This window comes from Pezoporus wallicus, unplaced genomic scaffold (assembly GCF_028554395.1).
Source record: "Pezoporus wallicus isolate ANWC-B61680 ecotype Strahan unplaced genomic scaffold, APGP_CSIRO_Pwel_v1 contig_8542, whole genome shotgun sequence".
In the NCBI taxonomy this organism is placed as follows: domain Eukaryota; kingdom Metazoa; phylum Chordata; class Aves; order Psittaciformes; family Psittacidae; genus Pezoporus; species Pezoporus wallicus.
The window spans coordinates 3,277,073-3,297,030 of NW_026640148.1; the positions used below are offsets into that span (position 1 = coordinate 3,277,073).

General features: G+C 45.2%; 1 protein-coding gene across 3 annotated transcripts in view; it reads right to left on the bottom strand.

Annotated features, from left to right (window-relative positions):
* FLNB (filamin B) overlaps window positions 1-19,958 on the bottom strand; it is a 70,893-nt gene that overhangs the window by 11,360 nt on the left and 39,575 nt on the right. For 2 of the 3 annotated variants that reach the window (XM_057417581.1, XM_057417579.1), the window contains exons 18-37: window positions 19,744-19,913; window positions 17,469-17,586; window positions 16,534-16,796; window positions 15,338-15,935; window positions 14,947-15,120; window positions 14,404-14,566; window positions 13,881-14,041; window positions 13,133-13,300; window positions 11,487-11,610; window positions 11,044-11,200; window positions 9,471-9,660; window positions 7,624-7,871; window positions 5,815-5,889; window positions 4,991-5,093; window positions 3,956-4,096; window positions 2,220-2,348; window positions 1,580-1,753; window positions 1,268-1,426; window positions 688-891; window positions 7-159 (exon numbers count right to left, since the gene is read on the bottom strand). In XM_057417581.1, the coding sequence (XP_057273564.1) occupies window positions 7-159; window positions 688-891; window positions 1,268-1,426; window positions 1,580-1,753; window positions 2,220-2,348; window positions 3,956-4,096; window positions 4,991-5,093; window positions 5,815-5,889; window positions 7,624-7,871; window positions 9,471-9,660; window positions 11,044-11,200; window positions 11,487-11,610; window positions 13,133-13,300; window positions 13,881-14,041; window positions 14,404-14,566; window positions 14,947-15,120; window positions 15,338-15,935; window positions 16,534-16,796; window positions 17,469-17,586; window positions 19,744-19,913 (3,672 nt within the window). The remainder of the gene's footprint in view (window positions 1-6; window positions 160-687; window positions 892-1,267; window positions 1,427-1,579; window positions 1,754-2,219; window positions 2,349-3,955; window positions 4,097-4,990; window positions 5,094-5,814; window positions 5,890-7,623; window positions 7,872-9,470; window positions 9,661-11,043; window positions 11,201-11,486; window positions 11,611-13,132; window positions 13,301-13,880; window positions 14,042-14,403; window positions 14,567-14,946; window positions 15,121-15,337; window positions 15,936-16,533; window positions 16,797-17,468; window positions 17,587-19,743; window positions 19,914-19,958) is intronic. The other variant, XM_057417580.1, reaches the window with a different exon arrangement.

Genomic DNA, 19,958 nt, shown 5'->3' on the forward strand with positions numbered 1-19,958 from the left:
GCTTACCTGGAATATGTTCATCTGCAAATTTAGTGGACACAATGTACACGCCAGGTACAGTTGGAAAATAGGACACTTTGCAAGTTCCATCCTCTAGGTCTTCAGTTTGGATATCTACCTTGCTGGGTCCTTCAACTGCCAGTGAGATCCCGCCATAACCTACAATACAGCTAAGTTAGCCTCAGATTTCCATAGTCCTATTATAAATTTGACATAAAATAGTCCAAAACCATAGCAGTAGCTAGCCAGTAGGTTTGCATCACAGCAGACATATGGGAGTTGCATGATACCATAACAACATTTTCATAGTCCTTAGTGCATATTCAAAGTAAAGAATGCATTCAGCATCTAAAATGCTCTGACCATATGTCTTTAATTTAATTAATGTTGTGAAGTTAGCTTGAAAGACTGTGGCCAAGGCTCCACATTAAACCAAAAGGGAAATATCTTCCTCATTTCCTTGTTGCTGTACACACCACCACCAGAACAAGCACAATCAAATGAAAGAAAAGCTTCATCAGTGTCTCAGTGACAGTGCTTTGGCTATAACAGAAGACATCCGCCAAGACAACACAAAGCATTTTAGAAGTTAACAGCAATGCCTGCAGTTAATAACAAGCAATAATGACTGTGCATGCTTAACACATCTCCCATAGCATCTCACAGTCCCTTTGTGATGCAACTAACCTGCATCTCTTGTATCTACAATGAAATCACACATTTCAAAGGTTCGTCCTTCTACCAAGCCACGTCCAAAAACTCTTGCTCGTCTGGCGTCTCCTATCTCAGACTGGACCACCATGATTGTTACAGGGCTGTTTGGTACATGACTCCCGTTTTTCTTGATGCTAACCAGATGTTCTCCCACTTCTCGTGGAATGAATGAGATTCCTACGAAGCAGAGAAATGTGACAAACTTACTCACTTTTTATGCATTTATACTTGATTCAAATGCCTTAATCACACCAAGAAGTGAAATACTGAAAGAGCACCCTCTTTATACATGTTGACATACTGCTCTCAGTTGGGCCACAAAGCCATTCACATATGCTGACAAGAAGTACTTCAATCACAACCTGCAAGCTAACACAAGAGGTCATTTTTCATACTCTTCTGTCTTTGGCCAATGGTACCAAACAACTTCAGCTACTTAGTTTGACAATACTCTTCTAGGAAGGCACAGGGAAGTGAGTCATTTTATGTAGCAAAGCAAACTGGAGTAGACTCTACTATACTACCTTCTCAGCTCATGACTGTCAGAGCTTACCAATGTGGTTATTGGGTAGCCTCTTCAGAAGACAAGGCTCATCACGACCTGACGGGGCTTTAATGGTGGCTGTCAGGAGACTGAGATCAGTCTCATTGATGTCCAACAAAAAGTCAGCAGCAGAACCAAGCTTAACCTGGGACCGTCTTCTGTTATCATCTGAATACATAAAGAGAAATGAGTCAGAAATTATCACAAAGTTAAGTGCAGAACAAGTCAAGGGACTTCACGTTTCAGCCACAAACCAGGTCCTTCATGCTATCAGAGGTTAATTTTCATTATGAAGTGCTTCCAGAAGTCTAAACTTCATACCTGTGATCTTGGCCGTGAATGGACTGCCTGGGATGTGTTTGTCGTTGTACTTGACCAGGATGCTGTAGTTCCCAGGTAGAGTAGGCAGGTACGTGACTGTGCATGTCCCGTCTTTGTTATCAATGCAGCTGATCTCTGCTTTTGAAGGTCCTTCAATAGCCAAGTCCAGCCCACCTAGGAAACAAGGAGAACAGCACTTACGTACATCTTTGTGTATACCAAGTCCAAAGACCTGGTCCAAAGGGGAAGATCCAGTGCTTGGTACTGAAAATGCAGCTTAGATGCATGTTTTCAAAGAAAGGCAGTAAAAGGAGCTCAAGCCAATCCACTAAGACCAAAGCTCTATTTAGTCTGCTAGATTTACCTAACAGTGAGTCAACATCCACTGTATCTAAGCTGCCTTCAGTTTATTTTTAATTTAACATACCATTTGCACCCTGTACCACAGGGTACATCGACTACTATCAGGAAGAGGTAGGAGAACAGTTTTTACTGCAAGTTACAACCTGATATTTGCACAAGTCATCTGCATCACACCAAAGATTTACAGTTGGACAGACTAACACAAGTCAACACTGATGCACCTAACTTCCAAGAAGCTCCTAGTTTAGGGTAGGATGACTTTAAAGAACAGACTTACCCTCTCCTGCATCTTCTGTGACAATGGTGAAAGTTGCTGGTTTATTTGCAACCCCATAAATGAGGCCAGGCCCATAAGCAGACACACTGCCACTGTTTGGATAATTCACATAGAACTGCAGAGGGCTCTCTACAGGAAAAAGAAAAAAAGGGGAGGTGGGGGGAACAAACAAAAGAAGAAGGATGAGTGGCCTGGACTGCAAGAACAAAACAGACATTGAACTGCTCTAACCCAACAGGATCTTATTCTTATGCTTACTGACACCCATGCTCTTCAGTACCATTCCCACTACTTAATATTTGAAGAACCTTTATGTGACTATAATGTACTCAAAAAAAATGGATAAGCCTCCCCTTTTAATTTCCAAAAGATACTTCGCCACAATTTGTTCCACATTCAGTCATGACAAAGTAAGTGCTACTCAAATTACCAGAGATAAGCTTCAATGATGCTGTAAAGGGTCCTATTCATTACAAGTTTATTTTTAGCACATTAAATCAGAACATGACTCAGAAGCAGGCTTTCAGTTCAGGCACAGATCCTGAATTTTAGTAGCTCAGAATTAGAAAATAGCACAGCACATTGTCAGACTCAATGAACCTGAACTAGCAAATTTGAAGGGTATCCAAAACCGTATTTGTCAGCCTCCGATTAGCTAAGCTGATGCACAAGAACAAAAAGTACAGTCACCAATAGCCAACAGTGGTTTCAAAAAAAGGCACAGATAGCTCTTAAGGCCAAAGCTAGATTTTGCAGCTGTGAAAGTAGCAAGTTTGATTCATGACAGCCTTCAAGAAGGAAACATTACAGCACATCATCCTGTCCAGGTGCAGGGTGATGGTCTTACTGAACCAATACATCCAACAGCTTGGCACCTATGGAGGTGCTATATACATACAAAGTGCTGAAGATACTGAAGTAGCACCATGCATCAAAGTTATTGAGCCTCCTGCTTCAATCAAAGTTAACCTTTGTTTCTGAAACAGAACCAGCAGCCCAGTTCAGGCAGTGCTGAAGGTATTTTATCTCATGTCTACACATTCTTCTACAGATCTGCCCCTTTTTGTCCTGGCCCCATGCAGCAGCATGCCTAGAGAACTGTGGGGCAGCGCCAGCCTCCAGGCAAGGCACAGCTTCAGCTGGGGAGCTGGTGAAGTAAGGACAAAAGAAGAGAAGAGAAAAGGAATGAAAGGCAGTGGTTTCTGCTTGTTAAGAAGCAGTCAGGAAGAAAGGAAGATTACAGCTTAGTGTGCATGTGTGTTTTATTTTATTGCAATGAGATGGAAAGAGTAACTATAGTGTTTTAGCCACTGAGTCCTCCCCACAGATTGGAGATTTTATGCCAATGCAGTTTTAAGGATAAACATACACTGTACCCACTAGTTTTGTTGAGCAGCATGGCAGTAAATTTCAACCTGAAAAAAATGGTGGTTAGAAAATTGTACGTTTCTTCTTCATAATAAAAATGCCACAAAAGCTGGTTTCCAAAACTAAGCTCCATTTTAAGCCTGGCTGGTACTATTAAACCACAATGGAGGCTCACATGTGCCAGCACTTACTCCTTTGCTTTAGTTGCTCTCTAGACTGCTTGCAGATGAACTGCTGCTGAATAGTAAGACATCTCAGGCAGTTCTTACTGCAGTGTATACAAGTAAGCTACAGAAACCTCACCAGGGAGCAGATACATCCCCAGGACACTGCACTTGGATTTTCCTCACCTGCTTTGTCAGACTCACCTGGGATGTGCTTTCCCATATACTTTATGTGCATTTCATGCAGCCCGACCTCCATAGGAGCATATCTCACTGTTACTGTGCCATCTTTGTTATCCACAATATCTGGAGTATCTGTCTTTCCAGAGGGCATGTGTACTTCACCTACAAAAAGCCACCATGGGAGTTACAGAAGGAGAAGCTGCCTACTTCCCCTCTCCCACCCACAGAGAATTGTCTGGCCATTTAAAACAAGCATTTTAAATTGTTAAATTCCTTACCCACAGGCACAAATAGGAGACGAATGGGAACACTAACCAGACATGTTTTCTACTTAAGCTACATGAATGCAACACAGTGGTAGACATCTGGCAAACAGTCCTGTGACCTGACAAACTCTACAGGCAGAGCTATTTGCTTCAGCCACTGAAAATTCCACAGCCAGTCCCAGGGAAGCTCTGATCTACCTCGTCACAAGGCGTTCCCTCTCCAGCAGCTCCTTTATAAAGGAAAGATCAACTGTCCCTTCAGCAGGGACATGCCAGGGCTTGGGATGGGACTGCTGAGCTAGAGGGCAGGAGGTGACACAGCCCGTGTGTGAAGGTTAGTACACCTGAGGCATTACTGGGGTGATGCTCTCAGCTGCCAGACCTGTGGAAGAGGGGTCACCTGTTTTGGAGGAGGTATATGACAGGAATGCAGGATTAGACTGTTTTGCAGCATCTGCACAAAATAAATAATGGAGCTTATCAAGGATGCAGGTAGCTGCTTCAGAGGGGAAAAAGCAGCAATAGGTCCTACGGTGCAGTAGCTCATAGCCTAGCACTGAGGACCACGGCAGCACCAAGAATCCCCTCATTTAACTCACACCATCAGCAGGGCGTATCCTACTCATCCCTCAGTGGGTGCCACTTGACGTGAAATTAAACAACCAAATTGCTGGCAGGATACAATCATTCCCCACATGCAGTCTAGACCACCCAGACTGTTAGCTGCAAATGGATAAACATGCTCATAAAAAGCAAAACTGCCCCCAGAGGCTACGCATACTCCAGGTACCTGTTATTTCTCCCTTCCTTACAGCAAAAGGGATAACCATATCAAAGGGCCTGAATCCCATGCCGTTCATGTCTCCAACCGGGACATACGCTTCTTCTGTGACCTAAAGGAAGCAAAAGGATGGGTCATTTCAGAAAGGAGGGTAGACTCAAACGAACACTGAGCAACTCCACCGTGAGCACAAGCAGAAGAGAGCGTGCGGTGATTATCGCAGCAGCAACAGGACTGGGCTCAACCAGAGCAGCGTCTGGCCAAGCTCTCCTTCGCAACACCACCACACCACAGAGCAGAGCGAATCAAACACGGAATCAATGGAAGACATGCTGGAATAAAGTGAGAGATAAAATGGAACACAAAGGGATGGAACACAATGTAGCGCACACAAGACCCAAAGTGGCTCCATCTGAAAGGATTTAGTTGCTTAAGGCCTGGAAGAGAAAGTGATTTTTGAATGGGCAGAGTGATTGCAACACAAAATGGACAAAAGAAACAAGTTTCACAATGCAACTCTGGACTCAAGACACTGTGCTATTTGACTGTGAAAACAAAGCGATGCATTTGGGTTGCTTTTGCCAACAGTAGACATTGCAGAAGTAGAAGCTGCTGTAGGTGTAATGATCCTCTTCGTGTTTAAATGAGAGTTTATTTGAAGACTCCCTTCAAGCAGCAAAGAAAAAACAAGGTGTGGATCCCAAGAACAATTCATCAAACAGAAAGAATGAACACAATGACCAGAGCAATTCAAGCAGTCCCAAGAAGCGGGCTGTCATCTGGAATGGAACACAGATGGGGAAAAATAGCTGAAAAATGTAAAAATTGTGTACCCAAGGGCGGAATCCGGGGGGGGAGGTGCCCACTGGCTCCTGCGACCGCACGGCAGCATCATCTGCATCTACAGCCTGGGCAGGGGTAAAGGCAGGTTAGCTGTTATTCCGGCATGGAGGCAGTCCTGCCTTTCACAGTACAGAACTTGCAGCTCCTTCCAAGCTGCTCAACACCTTCCTCCCACCATGAAGCCCTCCCAGTCCTCTCACCGTTGCAAGGATCCTAAATTCAGCCAGGGAGCTGGGACATTGCCTGTATCCACAAGCATTGGGCATGGGGGGAAGACACCAGCCAGTATGTGCTGTTGCTGGGAGCTTGGAAGGGAAGCTGGAAGCAGTGCCTAAACACTGGTGGAATTGAATTTCAGAGTTGCTTTTCTATGGGTCTGGTGCAGGGAGGGAACTGAAAGGTTTACACCTAAGACGCAAGTCTCCAAGCACAGCACAGTGAGCGAGCCAGGAGGCAGGGGGGCTGTTGCCACGGGAAGGCTGCTCCCAGTTCATGCACTTGGGTGACTGACCCAGCCCACATCAAGTCATAGCTGCAAAGCTATTCTTCTGATTCACTGCTGGGATAGCGTTGTCAAGGCATCAAATGTGTTTTCCCGTGGCGCAGCCTCCCTTCCCACCAGGCATGCCAAGAGGATGACTTGTAAATTCCCCATCTCCCCCACTTCACCCAATGAGAGAGGCTGGAGCTTACACTCATGCAACACAGCTCTGCTGGGCTCACTACTGCCCGTTCACACCACTGCAAACCATCCACACAAAATAATCCACTGGAAACATATACGTGGAAAGACTCCACTGGAAAACCAACGCAAAACAGAAATACTGCTGCTTTGCTGTTCTGTGTTCCCAGCTGAGACACCCAAGTCAAACACGTACTGTATCAGTCAGCTAGGAAGTGGGAATTTTGGCTGGCTGGGAGCGGGCTCCCTGACCTCAAGAGGCATTTCCTGTGGTGAGCTTTGAGCAGTGACCAAGGGAGTCATTTTTCTTGCAGAAACCTTCAGAGACACCAGCAACAATCCTCCAGAGTGGCAGGTAGGAAGAGCCACTGTGCCTGGCACCAGGGACTTGCCTGCAAGCTCCAGCCGGACCCAGCACAAATACAGCCATCTGGCTTCATGGACTGAGATGTGCTGGAAGCCCCCTCAGCTGAGATTACAAGTCTAAGACTTGTTTTCCCAACACAGAGAGCTGTTCTTCACATGAAGGGCTTCTGTGAGCCCTGAGAGGCACCTAATCTGCTCCTCGGGAGGGCTATAGTTTTGTTTGCTTTTTAAATCTAAACATGCTGAAGTACTGCACACTGTAAGGAACATGGTGAGAAGGAGAGTGATTTGTCTATAACAGTTTAACTAGCACTTGCAAATCATTTTTAAGTGTGAGCTAACAGCCTGCTTCCCTGGGATCTGCCAGCAGACCATTCCTTATTTTTCGGTCAACATTATAAAGAGACGCAGACAAGTCAGAGCACTGTATCTGACGAGAGCTGAAGTAATTAGTTGTAGAAGCTGATTACAACCACCCTTACATCATTTAGAACAGGAACTACATGGTCAGGAAATGAAAAATTCGTTTGTTCAAAGAAGCCATGTCTTCATCTTGTGGTGGCTTCTATCCCTCTTCACTTAACTGTAGTGCCTGCTCAAAATAAGCTCTGCATGTAACAAGGATTCATTAGCTCCTAGTAGTCTAATGAATGCCTAAAGAAACATTTACACACAGAGTTAACCTATCACTAAATAAAATGTGGCAGCAGGAATCCAAGTGGGAGGTATTTCCGGAGCAGAGCTGGCTTACCATGACGGTGAATGGGCTGTTGGGAATGTCCACCCCACCAAAGCGGACATAAATCACATAGGTTCCTGGTTTGGCAGCGGTGTAAAAGATATCGTAAGTCCCATCCTCATTTTCAACAACATCTGCTTCAGCTTCTGTCCCATCTGGTGTCAGGACGGTGCACGTCACTTTTCCCTTCCCTGCTGATTTAGCATCTACCACAAAACCAACCTCTTCACCAGTCTTCACAGTGGGTGCAATTCCAGGACCTACAAGGCAATTTAGTTACAGAAAGTGCTCAGGGAATATTTTTTCTAGGCAGGACACCCACAAGCACCTAGGAAGCATGGCCCCAAAACACCATGTAACAAGGGAGGTTAATAGTGTTGATCAGCACAGGGGCATGAAGAGCCAGGCACCAGCTTTCCTTCTCCTCTGCAGTCAGAGAGGCTGAATGAGAACAGAGGGGAAAAAAGCTAAGTTTGAAGAAAGCAGTGCCTTAACCCGTGCTCTTATCATCATACTCCTTTATGCAGGGCCAAAGGCACCATCTTCCTGGCCAGCGACTCAGCTGTCACCGCTTTAACATAAACCTCACTCTGTAAGCAGCTATAAAAGGGCACAGTAGTAGCCATGGCCATGCTTCCTCCTACATTACCCACAAATGATTTTCCACTGTTCTGAGACACATCCAAAAAGAACAGAATATCATGAAACAATGCTCAAATTGTAGCAATCCGATCCAGCCTAAAGAAAGCTGTGTTTAAATGACGACTATTAAGTCTTATTTGCAGTACGTACTTAATACTCCTGCTTTTGACCAGCACTTGTTACCAGGTAAATGGTTCATTTTCAAGTGGCAATGAACCTGCCAGACCAGCACTTGTTACCAGGTAAATGGTTCATTTTCAAGTGGCAATGAACCTGCCTTGACAGTATTCCAGCATCTACTCCTACAGTGATTGTATTTCAGCTTTACAGCAGAGAGTCAGAGGCACCTCTTGGAAAGAGGAAATTTAAGCTGGCGTCTGAGAGTAACCTCCATTACAGTTATTTTGAACTATTAGCAATTTAATTTGCTTGGAAGAGTATCACATTCAGCCATTAAGGCCTCTTTTAAACAAATTTTGAAGCAAAGGGGATACCTGCTCTCTTTTTTCCATTGTGCCAGGAATACATTTCTGTTTAAGCAGGCCTGAAAGCAGTCAGCTGCTGGACAGGCACCAGGTATGCTCCAACTGAACGATGCAGGTGAACACTGTGTCGGGGCTCTTTCAAATGTCTGCCACCAGAGATTAAGTTTCCCTGTTCAATTTGGTCTCACCTTGTTTATTTTAAAATCAGAGGATTTAACATTCAGTGCCATTCTTGTAACTAGTTCCTGTCACTTCTGCCCCCTGGGAGCAGCCTTTAGGTGGCTGGGAGGTGGCAACGCGCCGCAGTGGCCAGCCCAAGTTGTATTTACATCCTTGGAATGAATTCTGGGTTTGCTGGGAACAAAAACTTCTTGCAACACTCACGGTGCGAGGAGCATCATGTAGTGAACGTGTGCAGATGTGTTCTTTTTAAATCAACCTCACTGCATTTCTCAGCAGGATTTATCTAGGCCAAAACAAGCATCAGACTTCAGTTGCATCTGGCTGTTTATAACCACCCAGGCAGATTGAAAGATTTTGCTAGAGACTGCAAGAGATTCCTGCTCACCGACCGGGTGGATACTTCTTTATCACTGGGAAAACACTCTTGTAAGAGCAGCTGGATTACACAACTCTCTAGCATCTTCTACCCCCATTACATCAACTGTACCATGCTCAGAAGGCAGCTTTACCAAGCATAACCAACAGCAACAGAAAAAAGCCAGCACTCACCTGTGGCCAAACACTTGCTGGCATCCCCAGCTGGAGAAGCCCGGATCCGATAGGGAGAGGATGGGATATCATCTCCACCGTACTTAACACCAATCGTATAGCGTCCTGTTTTGTCAGGGACATAGGTGACTGTGTAAGTGCCATCCTTGTTGTCATGAATGTCCACTCTCTTGGGTTTGCCCTCTTGGTCCTGAGGAGTGCAAAACAGAAGATTTAGCCACTATGAAGTTAGTTATGAATTCCTTTAGCAGGGCAGAAAATCTGTTCACAACCATGTTTAGATAGCCTGAAACAAATACAGAACTGCAGCTTTTTGAGGGCTAAATATATTTCACTCAAGGACTAGTACAAGGAATAGACTATTAGGAGCAAAAAGGTATCAGACCACTATAAAACAATCAGTGCTATCATTAACTACCCCTTGTTTGATAAAAGAACGTTTATAAGATGCAGCAAGCAGTTTTAACGAACTCTATATTAACTGGAAGAAGTTTTGGGCCTCATTGTCATATCACTGCTGGAAACGAAGAACATTTCCTGGGTCCTGAGGCACAGATCAAAAGCCAGACTGAATACAAGAATTAAAGAGATACATAAACAACAGAGATCTGAGCTTCAGCATTAAGCTTTTGTATCTACAACCAAGATCATCACTGTGCATGTTTCTGAGAGATACTTCAAGCCTCAGCTTTCAGCACAACTCGTCAGCTGCAAATCATGAAGCATTTTAGAAAGTCTTCCAGGTCTGCATACAGGGAACCACATGTTGACCCCACTCTGTATTTTATCCCTTAACACACTACTAGTGTAAGCTGCACAGGATTTGATATTTTAGGTACAGCATGAAAGAGCTTACTTCTTTTAGCAAGGCTTGTGAAACATCTGACATTCAACAGATCAGAACAAGAAGCAAACAAATGCTGTGAGGAGGATCACCTATGCACTCCCACCGTGCAGGAATTGTGGAACTTCAAAGCCATGGCCAGACTAGGAGCTCTGATAAGTATTTTGGATCTTTTAAGAGCCCACTTGCATGCCAGAATAAAGGCAACTGCTTCGCTGCCCCTGAGCAGCCAGCAGGAGAGCACAGGAACAAGAATGCAGAAGGGCAAGTACAACCGGCCATGCCATGACCTTGGCATGCCAGAGCTAAGAAATATGCTTTATGGCCCACTAGCCAGGGACCTCTCTGCTGAGGACACAGAGTCCAGGCACCAGAAATTTCAGGGAGAGCAGTAACAAGGTCAAATAAAAACATTCCTGTAGTATCTCTTTAAGCAACTTACGACTTTTGGCAACCTTGAGGGAGACTTGTTTGTTAATTTATCCTCATGTAATGCTGTGTGGATGTTATCTCATGGCCTTGTTGACGAGCCAGCCTTGCTAGAAGGCTGTCTCCATTTCAAATTCCAGCATTTTCATAATCTTACAAGACACTATTTCTCTCATTTTGGGCATTTGCAGAGTGTAAGGTTAACCAAGAGCCAAGAGCTGTGGACCCTTTTGATAGGAGCCACTCGCACCCACCTGGAACAGGATGTTTCCACCCCTGCTTCGTTCTGTAGCTACTTACAGTGATTTGTACAGCCAGGAGTCCCTGCCCAGCATCCTTAGCATCCACAGCGAATTCCACAGGCAGGCTGGCTGGTATGCCATAGGAACTGAGACCTGGTCCACTCGCTGTCACTTTACTGGCATCATACGTAGGAAGCACCTTCACCTTGAAGGGACTTAAAGGAAAACCTGTTACTGCCCCCTCCTCCTAAGCCAGTTGCTGCAGTACACACTGAGGTGTGGATACACCTCTCCTGCGGCATCTCTACGACAGGTGCAGCAGGTTCAAAGAACTGCTGAACCTTGAAGTTGTGCAAAGATCTGCACTGATTAGTAGAAAGGACCACAGCTAGCCCTTAAATGGTGCTCATGTGCTGGGGGAGCACAATCAGGTCACTGAATCTTCAGTTCATTAAACTTAGATGATTTAAATGAAGATAAATTTCATCTTCATCACCTTACCTGCGAGGAATCTCTTCATCAGCGTATTTGACAGAGATCATATAGGGTCCCTCTTGCGTAGGGGTGTACACCACCGTGTGGGTGCCATCTCCATTGTCTACTACATTAACAGGCCCCACAACTCCTAAAAAAGCAACAGACAGTTTTCTCAGCTGTGCTATTAAAACTCAGTTCCTCACCAGCCATTTGCTGCACAAAGCTCCAAGATGCACTGCTCATTTACAGCTTGCAACAGGCTAAATTTCCTTTATTTTGTATTTGAATGAAGGCAATGGACATAGACCAGTGATCGATTTCCCTTATTTTGTATTCAATATCCACTGACTTGAGATAGATTTGTTATCCACTCTCTGGGCTCTCATCTTCTGACTGTAAACAAAAACTAGCATGAAAATACTGGAGAAAAACCTGCTTTCTGTGCAGCCCAGGTCACAAACAATTGCTCAGAATACACTGAAGATCTTTTGAGAAAGAAAATGAGTAATGGTTATAACTGCCTGAACTGTCATTTACAAGATTATATACTGTTACTGGGATTCATTGCACAGAACTGAGCCCTAAAGCCAGTTGATGTGTAGCATTCACCGAGTCTTTCACAACCAGGTATTTGGAAAGGGAAGCTTGCTGCCTAGGCAAGAGAGCCCTGCAAGCTGCCAAAGTCCTAAGAAAGCAGGATCAATTATTTCAATTTGCATTAAGCTAAATCTATAGCAGATTACATGTCATACCAGTTCAGATCAACACACAAAGCAGTCTACAATTATGAGTTGGCTTTAAAACACAGGAAGGATTAGCAGTAAAGCAAGCACAAAAGAAACGTATAGTTGCTGTGCAAAGCCTAAAAGCAGTTCCGCTGGTTCCTACTCCCTCCTCCAGATGATTCCTGCTGTTGCCAATTGGATTTCCAAGAAACAAAATTGCCAGTAGTTAGGGAGAGCTCAAACCTGTCTCAGTGTCACCCTTTGGATCACCTTTAAAGAAATCCGAAATCACTTTCAATGGGGAGCGCTATCCCTGGGAATCCATCTCATCCGCTGCAATTACAGAAGGGTTACCTGAGGGGCACCTGCAGCAGTGAGACCTGACACATCAAGTGGGGAAGCAGCTCTCACGTCCTAGCAAGGCAAGACTTGCAGCCAATACGTACTCACTGCCAACCTCTTCAGCTTAATATCCTGTGCCACTGAGACACAGCTTTCTAGGTTAATGGAAGCATCATTAACACTACTGCTCGAGAGCCTTGGCACTCTCTGGGGACCACTGAGGGGTTCCACAATGTTTCAGAGACTCCTGCAACTCAGCCACGTGTTTCTTCCAAGTCACCATTCACGTGTGAGACTTTGGATTTACTTTTTGATGTCTAAGTCAAAATTGTTCACCAGTGGCGGCTACTCATGTCACATCTCCCAGCTATGAGGATTAGGAAACAGCCATCAAAGATACTGCTAAAAGCAGCACTACCTACGACACAGTTCTCCTTTTACAGCATGACATGTGAGTCAGCTGTCAAGGTACATAAGCCAGATGAACAGGAGGGAAATGCTCATTCAAGTGGTATCACCACCTCTGCAAGAAGGGCCAGGACCATGTTACCCACCCAAACACAGAGATGGCAGCACAGCTGGATGGAGGACTTTGGTTCTTACCTCTGGGCCCTGCCACCACCACCTCAAGGGGTGCTACTCCTGCCTTGCTGGCATCTACAGTGAAGGACTGTGGGATTTTGGCTCGAACAGCTGTTCCCAGACCTGGTCCTGCTATCTTCACCTTGCTGGGATCCACAACATCCTTCACAGGAACCTTGAAAGGGCTGCCTGGAAGTTAATGCAACAAGTGTTAAACACCACAGAGCTAACAGTTACAGGAAACCAAAGGTCTTTTTCCCTACTTTTCCCTGGGCTTCCTTATTACTATCTCTCACTCTCAGGTAGTAATGACAACCCCACAGTCTCCATGCTACATCTCTGCTCCTGCAAAAGCCAGAAGTGTAACGATGGTGCTTTCATATATTCACTGTCGAGACTCAACAGTTCAGTTATTTGCCAAGGGACAGCCTTGCTTTCCCTGTCTTACCATCTGTACCCGCTCTTTTATTCCTCCCCTGCAAGTGCTACAGTCTCAACAAGGCTCTTCCACATCCCCACAAAGGCTGTTTCAGAAACAAGAAGAGACTGCAGCCCTTCCTCAAAACTACCACACCACAGCACAAAGGGCTCCAACACTTCCCCCCCAGGTCTGAGGAACAAGTGCCACCTCTGTTTCTGCTGAAATTCCCAGGAAAAGCAGAAAGGAAAACCTCAACATCCCCCAACACAATTGAGATGCAGCCAAGGAACCTAAGTCCTTAGCTCAATGCCTTCCCTCTTCTGAAAGCCAATGAGCAATAGCTCTTACCAGGAATGTGCTCTCCCCCATATGTGATGTTAACATCGTAGTCTCCTGGAACATAAGGAACATATTCGGCACTGCAGCTCCCATCCTTGTTATCTTTACAGCTAATTTTAGACTCTGAAGGTCCTTCAACAGTTATTCCAAGGCCACCAATTCCTGCCCCTCTGCAAGACAGAAACACACACTGTTAGTATTACCTGCTTCTAACAGCAGCTTCGTAGCCTTCGCACGCTCTGGCTGCGTTTTTACCCTTACTGGAAAAGCAATAACCTGACTTCTGATGTCCAGCCTTCAGTGTGCTCTGCCATGCAAAGCCATTCAGCAGAACCTCACTCACATTTTCCTACAATTTCATTCTCAAGCACTATTGATCCCTAATCTCTGCAGAGTGCTCAGTACACGATGAGGTATTGCACACAGGAATCAGGATACAGCTTGGTCTTGGTATTAATATTTGTACTGGGTTTAGCATCCTGCAATGCTCATTCCCTCAGATATCCCTTAAGGATCAAATAGGCCCAGTTACCTGGTGACAACTGAAAAGGCATTTGGCTGATTTGTGAAGGCTTCTTTAAGTCCAGGTCCTTGTGCTTTTACACGTGATGGATGGCAGCCCTCTGACACATTCACTCTGAAAGGACTGTTTGGCACAGGTACACCATCATATGTTACACTGACTGTGTGTGGTCCTGTTAAGAGGAGGAAAACTCATTCTGAATTCTGTAAATATTCTCATCACTTAACATCACTTCTACAAGATGCTACCGACTTAAATGTCATTATATGGGTAAGAACTTCCTCCTGCATTTCACAATACTTCACTAGTGCTTCATAACTAAGATGCCATATATGCAATGTTCTTCTGAAGCCAAGTTACTGTACAAGTCAATTCTTCAAGTTAAAATAGAGCTACTTTCTGCAGAACCAGCTCCTCCATTGGCAAAAATCTTGCCAAGACGCCAACAAGTTACCGGCAAACCTCAGCAGTTTGCCAAATGCAAGTGTCAGAAGAGCTGCTAGTTCTCGGTTTTCCCCTCTCAAGAAAACAAACCAAAACCCCAGAGGTTACCCTTTTCAAACGGCGTGTACTCTACTGAATATGTGCCATCAGCATTGTCCTGGATGAGACAGTCCGCGGGGGAGCCAGATGGGCTTGTGATCTGTGTCCTGATGTGATCACCACCAGCCTTGGTTAGAGGTCGAGCATCCACAGTGAACTCGGTTGTGGCTTCTCGGAAGACATCTGCAGGATACATTTTGAAGAGTCACTTCAAGAACTTCCAATGACAAAACATTTACCAGCATGATAAACAACTTGTTTGGGAACATAACAAGACACCCCCATCTGAGGGTCACCATGGGAACACGCAAGGCTATTACAGCTTTTATTGCTCAGAATACTCTGTGCAGGACAAAGGACCACAAGTGCTACAAACTCTGATAACAACAGTTATTCTCACCTTTCCCTTCCACTCCTGGACCAAACACTTTAACTCTGCTTGTATCCACAGCTGGCTCCACCTTGACCCGGGCTGGGAATTTAGGCACTTGCTCTCCTCCGTATCTCATCTTGATCGTGTACATGCCAGCCGAGAGTGGCACGTACGTTACGACATAGGTCCCATCTTTGTTATCATCGATCTGGACCTCGGCTTTGGAACCAGTATCCGACACCATGTCCACCCGCAGGTCCCCGGGACCTGCTTCCGTACAGTCAACATTCAGCAGCCCTGCCTCACCTACTTTACCACGGTCCAGACCCGGGCCCGTGGCAATGACTTTGGAGACATCAAATGGCATTTCTATGTCTGCCTTAAACGGTGAACCAGGAATGTGAACTTCTTCAAAGAGGATGTTTACAAAATACTCTCCAGGCTTCGTGGGCAGGTATGAGACAGAGCAGGTTCCATCACCATTGTCTGAGCATTCAATTTTAGCTTCACATGGGCCTTCTACTGTCAAACCCAAGCCTCCAGTTCCTGCCCCTTTGGTATCTATGGTGAACTGGGCTGGTTTTCCAACAAGGCCCCCTCGAAGACCTGGACCGTGAGCTTTTACCTAGAAGAGAATATGCAGTTGAGCTAAACTTGTTTTTTCATGTTATTGCCAGCACACGCTGCCTAGTCAGGCTTGTTTGTATGTAGGACTCAACTAACAAGCTCTTATAAATGCTCTTGTAAAACTCTTTTGCCACTCCTCCCAGTTCTACTATAAAGTTAGTACCTCTTGTCCAAAGAGGTTTCTAGGCAAGGATATTCATACTCTCACCATAACTGTTTTTATATAGCCACGGGCTATAAAAGGTAGAAACATTCAAATACTGGATGGCTGTATGCATGTTTTTCTTGATTTCTATTTCCTTAGAAAGAAGCATCTCAAATACAGTCGAGATGCTCAGGAGGCCTACTTCTATCAAATTAGGGGCAATACTTGTATTTGCCACACTATGCAGGATGCTTGTAGTATTCTTAATTAGTTCAATGCTTTTTCAAATACAGTGTTACAGGAATTACTTCCATGAGTTATGGAACCTCAGTGCTCTCAGTAAGGACATCCCTGGGTCTGGTTTGGCCAAAACCAAGCCAAATCTCATGCAGTAGCCCACATTCAGTTTTTATGTATCAGTTGCTGTTAGAGCCCTAAACCATTCACTTACCTTGGAGGGGTCTGGAGGTAGCGTGGCCTCCACAGTATAGGGACTCCCTGGGATTGGATTGCCATCATAACTCACATCGACCACATACAGTCCTTCTTCCCTTGGGATGTATTTTGCTGTGCTGCACTCCTTACCCAGAACTGGTTCCACCAAACATGGCACAGCCTTCCTCATGGGACTGGAAATATTAACTTCCAGTTTACCCTGCCCACCAGCTCCTCTGGTGTCAATTACAAATTCCTGATCTTTCCCTACTTCCACTCCTGAAAAAGACAAAATGTGTATTACTATGTTAAGTACTCAATATCAGACAGTGCTTCAAGAAATCTCTCATACCACTGAGGGAGCAAGCACTGGCAAAGCCCTGCTCAGTCTGCACCCCCCTGCATGCAAAAACCCTCCAAACTGAGGGGGGGGGGGGGAACAAACAAAACAGAAACAGCGATTGCTTTGCTTAGTTGGAGCTACAAAGCTACAGTGCTAAACAAGCCTGTAAGACATGGCCTGACAGTATCAGAGGCTCATTTCAGGAGCACAACAATATTTCACAGCCCTAAGCTCTTTCACTTCTAGAAAACCAGGTTTCAGCAGCAGGTGCTCAGCCTGGTGAAGAATTCAGCTCTATTCACAAGAGACTAAACCTCGACACATGCTTTATCCACACTGCTCTGTAATCGTTGCTCCTTTCCCATCAAAAATACCCAAACAAAAAAACCCCAACCAACCCCCCCAAAAAACTTAATTGGATTCAGTCCTCAAGAGGAACAGATAAGTCAGAGTGGCCAAGCTACAAAATTGGACATGGATGATCCCAACTGTAGCAAGTTAAAGATTGTTTTGCCCACTTTTATTCCAGCAGGACATGCTGGCTATAGCACACATTCAGGAGACACTTCAGGAGGAGGCTATGGGGCTTGTAGCCCAGAGATACTTACTGTTTTCCAGTCCATTGACTTTAATTTTGCTCAGGTCTAGTGGAGCAGCAACGCCCACAGTGAAAGGGCTTTTAGGGATAGGATCACCACCGTAAGTTACCAAAACCTTCATCGGACCCTAGTTGGAGAATTTACAAGTTTAGCTCAGTTCCTCACTTCATGCAGATAGTACGTACAGCAGTACATAACCACTTCACGTAATCCATTGTAGCTGACCACAGCCAAACTTACTGGTTTATGGACTCCCAAGCTCTCAGCCCTTCAAAGTACTAAATGTTTTTTAATGCAGGAAGAGAGAAACAGACAGTCCTTTCCAACAGCTAATTAGACTATATTCAAGCTGCTTGGCAAAACCTCCGGCTCAGGCTGGCTCCCACCCTCCTGACGCTCAGACCCATCAGCTGAATGAATGTCCCAGTGCTCCAGACCAGGTATCCCCTTCCACCACACAGAGAAGCCAGGCCAAAGCCAAGCCCACAAAGAGGCCATATTATTACAGCATCTGAAATACCAGGGGTTTAAGCTATACAAGTCAGAAAGATTAATGCTCTTGTGTATTTTGGCTGGAATACCACACAGCCATGGCAAGCTCCAGCCCCATGATGTGTGCTCCTTTTATTCTCTCCTACCGCAGTCCATATTTTAGCTATATTCACTGTTTGCTTACTTTTCGTTCTTGGCCGGTTCAGCTCCCAAGTGAACTAATCATGGATGGTTCACGCAAGCTAGTGAATAGCTTCCATGATTACTCTTGGTTGTTTTTAGAAAACACACACACGGGTATCTGTAGCAACACCATGAGATAGATAAGGCTGAGTAAACAGCACTAAACCAAGGCTCCTCTGCTGCTGACACAGCCCCTCAGGAATTTAACTACCTAGTCTGTCCTCCCCCTACTCTTAAGAGTCGAGAGTCTTATTCACAAGCTACTGCTTACAAACCCAAGAAAGGGTCCAGGAATGACCTACATGCTCACAGCCTGGAGGGACGACAAGGCTACTCTAATTACTGTGCAGTCTATTTCCATCTCCTCTTTTTAACCATTGTCTTCCTGCCACTGCTATCTGCGAGCATCTCCTGTAAGCTCACAGCTCCTCCATGACCCAAGGTACTCCTCCAGATGGGAGGACCAAGGGGAAAGCCTGGTTTAGGCATCCTGGCTTGTCTCAACACTGTTTTTCACATGAAACATAGCAATCTATTACTGCTTACACACACAAGCATGGAGTTCAGATGACTTCGAGCCCTTCTGCGTACCAACTCTGACTGAAAAAGCAAAAGCTTCTCCAAACAGGCATGCCAGCCATTTCCTGAGATCATGCAACTGCTTTATCCAAAACCAAATGCTAGCTCTATGGTGCTTCCAAGAATGCTAATCCAGCATTATCAGTTAAATAATGCTGCAGTCCTCCATATCAGTCCACTTTTATACAGCTACAATCAAGGAAGCTGCCGCAGATGATTGACTAGCTCATGTGTTTGTTCAGCAGAGTAAGAGCAGCAAAATGCTTTCATCTTGGCACTGCAGCACCTACGTCTTTAGAAATACATGAGATTTGTGCATTCTGGCATTTAAGGGCCCTTTACAAACACGCAAGCACAGCATAAGGAAAAACGCTTCTAGTCATTAGCAGCTTCTTCTTTCAGATCTTAAATGGTGTTGCTAGGAAGCATCTTTGAACAAAAAAAGTTAGACTGAATTAATTTCCAACCCAAGGGCAAACCTAAAATACAGGCAAATACTTTGATGCAGTTAATCTGCAGCCCAGCTTCCTTCCTCAGCACCAACTCTTTTGTCTTCCTTCTGGGGAGCTGCTGTACCATCACCCAAACTTTTTGTCCCTGCTCAGGTTTACACCACAGCTCCTTTGACAACAGCAGCTTGCTGAGGGGCAGCACACCACAGCTCAGACTTTGCAGGACCACAGCAGCCCAGAGCAGCTGGTACAGCAGCCAGCTCCATTTTGGACCCTGGGAAGGTTCACCACCTCTCCTCTTCAACTGATAAGGTGTGGAATCACAACATGAGCTGTTTGCTACTGCTTCAATACCTCACTTGTCCCAGAAAATAAAACAGCAACAAGCTATCAATAACTACATTAGAAAACTGCTTTACTGCTTTCCAATCCCAATTGTCCCGCAGACTTTAGGGGACGGGACACCCTGGCAAGGTTTATCTGCTCATTCCTCTGTGCATAAATACCAGGGAGGAAGGTCACAGCACTATGGCAATATGAGCCATTCACTCTTGCATTCCTACAGAAGTCAAACCTACCTGCTGGATCGGAGTGTACCTAACAGTGTGGGAATAGTCATAGTTATCAATGATGTCCACATCTGCCACTGCCTCTCCTGGCACCGGGCTGCTGAACTGCACATCCAGCGGCGCTTTTCCAGCTCCTTTGGTGAACACAGTGAAGTGTGTTGGCTTGCCATTTTCCACGCCTGAGAAAAAATGTTAATTGTAATTTATGCAGAATTCACACACGG